Source organism: Eurytemora carolleeae, unplaced genomic scaffold, assembly GCF_000591075.1.
Source record: "Eurytemora carolleeae unplaced genomic scaffold, Eaff_2.0 scaffold1249, whole genome shotgun sequence".
NCBI lineage: Eukaryota > Metazoa > Arthropoda > Copepoda > Calanoida > Temoridae > Eurytemora > Eurytemora carolleeae.
This window is the reverse complement of record NW_019397136.1, coordinates 99,313-102,314: the sequence shown is the minus strand read 5'-3', so window position 1 is coordinate 102,314 and position 3,002 is coordinate 99,313. Positions and strand designations below refer to the sequence as shown.

General features: G+C 29.9%; 1 protein-coding gene across 1 annotated transcript; it reads right to left on the bottom strand.

Annotated features, from left to right (window-relative positions):
* Positions 1-25: 25 nt before the first annotated feature.
* LOC111712250 (uncharacterized) lies at positions 26-2,529 on the bottom strand (the record flags this gene model as incomplete). The annotated part of the gene is made up of 9 exons (XM_023486819.1): positions 2,452-2,529; positions 2,043-2,096; positions 1,575-1,607; positions 1,455-1,493; positions 1,266-1,338; positions 900-931; positions 711-847; positions 522-657; positions 26-119 (listed from the first exon to the last, which is right to left on the bottom strand). Coding segments are annotated over exons 2-9 (594 nt in total), but the record flags the coding sequence as incomplete, so codon positions are not given.
* Between the last annotated feature and the right edge of the window lie 473 nt (positions 2,530-3,002).

Below are 3,002 nucleotides of genomic sequence, written 5' to 3'. Positions count from 1 at the left end.
ATAGAAAGGATAATCTGAATATAACCTGTGTTTTATGAATCTCTAGTCTAACGATAGAGAAGTCTACAGCAGTACCAAGAGATGGGAAGTGGTAAAGAGCTTGTATTGAGTTCATCCAGCTGAAATAATTTAGACAAATTTTACTTGGATCAAACTTGAAACATTTTTCAAAATTTTGGATTTTGGATATTATCATATTTTCCTTAAAAATTGCAAATACATATATCACTCAGATCTCTTCAGCTTGTAGCCTAACAAAAGATTTTAAAAAATCGAAAAATCGACATTCAAGGTTAAAATATTGCACTGGTTTGATAGTAAAGGCTCTTTAACTATTGTACTTGGAACCCGATTTAATAAATAGCGATAAGTAGAATTGAACCGTGTAGACAAAGTTGAACTACTTTTTTTTTTCTGAGATGGTTCAAACTGAATAGAAAAGGTTCAACCTTGTCTCATTTTTTTTTATTAAAACTGGTCACTTAAAAACATAAAAATATAAGAAAATATTTTGCAGGAACCTGAGCACCAGATCTCGTATTTTGATGTCTGGATTTGGAAATCCTGATACACTATAGAAGTAGCTGTAGGACTGGTAAGCTGCGGCATCAAGAAATAAAGCTGTTTCTATGTAAAGATGACCAGCTCTGAACTGTTCTGAACAGATAAAGTGTGAATTTAAGAGTGAAAAATATTCAGAAAATATTTACTTTTGTTTCTCCTCTGTTTTCCAGTTCTTTTGTTTTTAGTTTTGAAAGAGCCGACGGCAAGATCTTCCATTTCCGGTATTTTGTCCGCCATTTTGATTAAATGTGGGAGACCACGTGGTTCTCTTGTTAGTCCAGTCCTATTTTAAAAAGTTTTTAATATGAGTACTTTTTTAGAATAAGCAATAATACCTGTTTGTAGCGCTAAAAAGTTCCATCATTCTCTGAATAAAATAAAACAATTAGATCAAAGTTAAAATTTATTACATGAAAATTATTTAAAGACAATGGAATTCTGAAAAAAAGTTTTACTGAAAAGGAACTTTTGTCGAAATGTCAGGTGACCTTCTATTGAAAGAGATAGTTAAAAGACCTATTCACAACGATTCTCGTATATACGCAAAAGAGAGGAAAGTTTTGTCATTTTTCTATCTAAATAGGAGCAATTTATTCAATTTTCATCCCTTTCTCACTGCGCTGTTGTGAATCCTGCATGTAACCCTTTTAATTAAGGATGATTAGATTTTACGCCTTCAATGTTGAATTTATTTGTCTTGCCTTTGTCATAGGATATACTTCATATGTCTGGTTGTCAAATATTAGCCCACGAACTTCCTCTGCTCCACAAGAACTGGAAAATAAACATTTTGCGTGTTTTTTTCTCAAATTTTTCGTTTTTTTATATTTTTAAAATTTTAAATTTTCAAATTATGATGAATTTTCTTTTAAAAACAAACAATTGATTTCCTGAGTGCTGCTCCCATTCCAAGGAAGTGATCACATTCACTAAACACAAAATAAAATAAAACTTTTTACAAGATTTTAAGTTTGAATTTTTTTCTATGGATGATTGATAATAAATTTTACCTGAACTCCCAAGAGTCTGTATCATCTGCGTTGCTAAAAAATACAAAATACATATTCAAATTTTGTTAGTTGAACTATAAATATTTCTTCGGGTTTAGAATTTAATTGTACAGAATCCCAAAAAAATGTTGGTATGAAACCTTTTTCATTGAACCCCGCTAATCTTAAAACTTTTTAATTAATCAAATAGTAATGTTTTATTGGATTCCGCTAGGATTTCCATGGTTTACAAATCTTCCTTTGATAAGAATTATAGTTAAAGTATGTATTTTGATACAATCTTTATAATAAAGCTTTCCGCTTATATATGTATATACATATATGCGTCAGCTATAGCTGGCCAAACGGCTTACGAAATTGGCTGAAAAATCTAAATTATTAAATTTTAAAACTCAAAATGAATTTTTTCTAGTTATTTGATTATTAATGATAAGAAATAAATAATAATAATAATGATACACGTTGTACCTAAGTCTTTTAGCATTGTTAATTTGAATATCTTTAGTCCATGGGTCCATCAATCTAGAAATAGTTTTATCTACAGTGAGAACCAGAAAACTGTGGAAAGGAAGACGACTTTAAGGTTCAGTTTATGAATTAAAATAAACATAAAAGACATATGAAGTGTGTCGTGTACACAGACCAATTTCACTTTATACAAGGGCTCTATCATCTTCCCCCCCCCCCTTTTCTATCTATGAATGATAGCCTATAATAGATTCTATATACCTGACGTCCCGAAGATAGTTCGGAAAACACTAAAAAAGTTTGTGGCATGGAATCAAATTCTTTGATTATTTTGAGTGAAAATTATCACCAAAAAGGAGGAAAGGCAAGCTAAACCAGTATTTCCTTCAGTATTTTTAGTTTCTTTTACCTCTCTGTAAGTCATATTTCGGGCAAGAAGTTTATTGTTTCTTTTCATCTTGAGGTTGTATGTATTTCCAAACACAGAAACCTGAACAATGTTTTATATTGATATTTAGTATTATTATAATTATATCTTGTATATTAATTTTGCCCAAAATCTAACTTGAACCTTAAAAAAATTGATTTAAGAATTTTTTTAAACTCACACTATTTTATCTAACAGAATTCATAGTTTGAAACATCAAAGATCTACATCATTGGGTTGAAAAGATATGGAGATTTAAAAACATGAGTGTGTTGCAAGAACTCAGTTCCTTTAGGATAAAGTTTGCAGAGTTGTTACTTACTTTATGATAAAAATGCCCTAACAAAATAAAATCCACAAAGTTTTGAAAGAGTGTTTAAAACACTTTTGTTATTTGAGTTAAACTGAAGAATACCTTATATGCAGCATCAGGAGGATCTTCTCCACTTCGTTTAGATAATGCTGATTCTTTATGAAGAGTGTTGTACACCATACTTACCTAGATAAATATATTGAGAGAAATATGAAAAAAA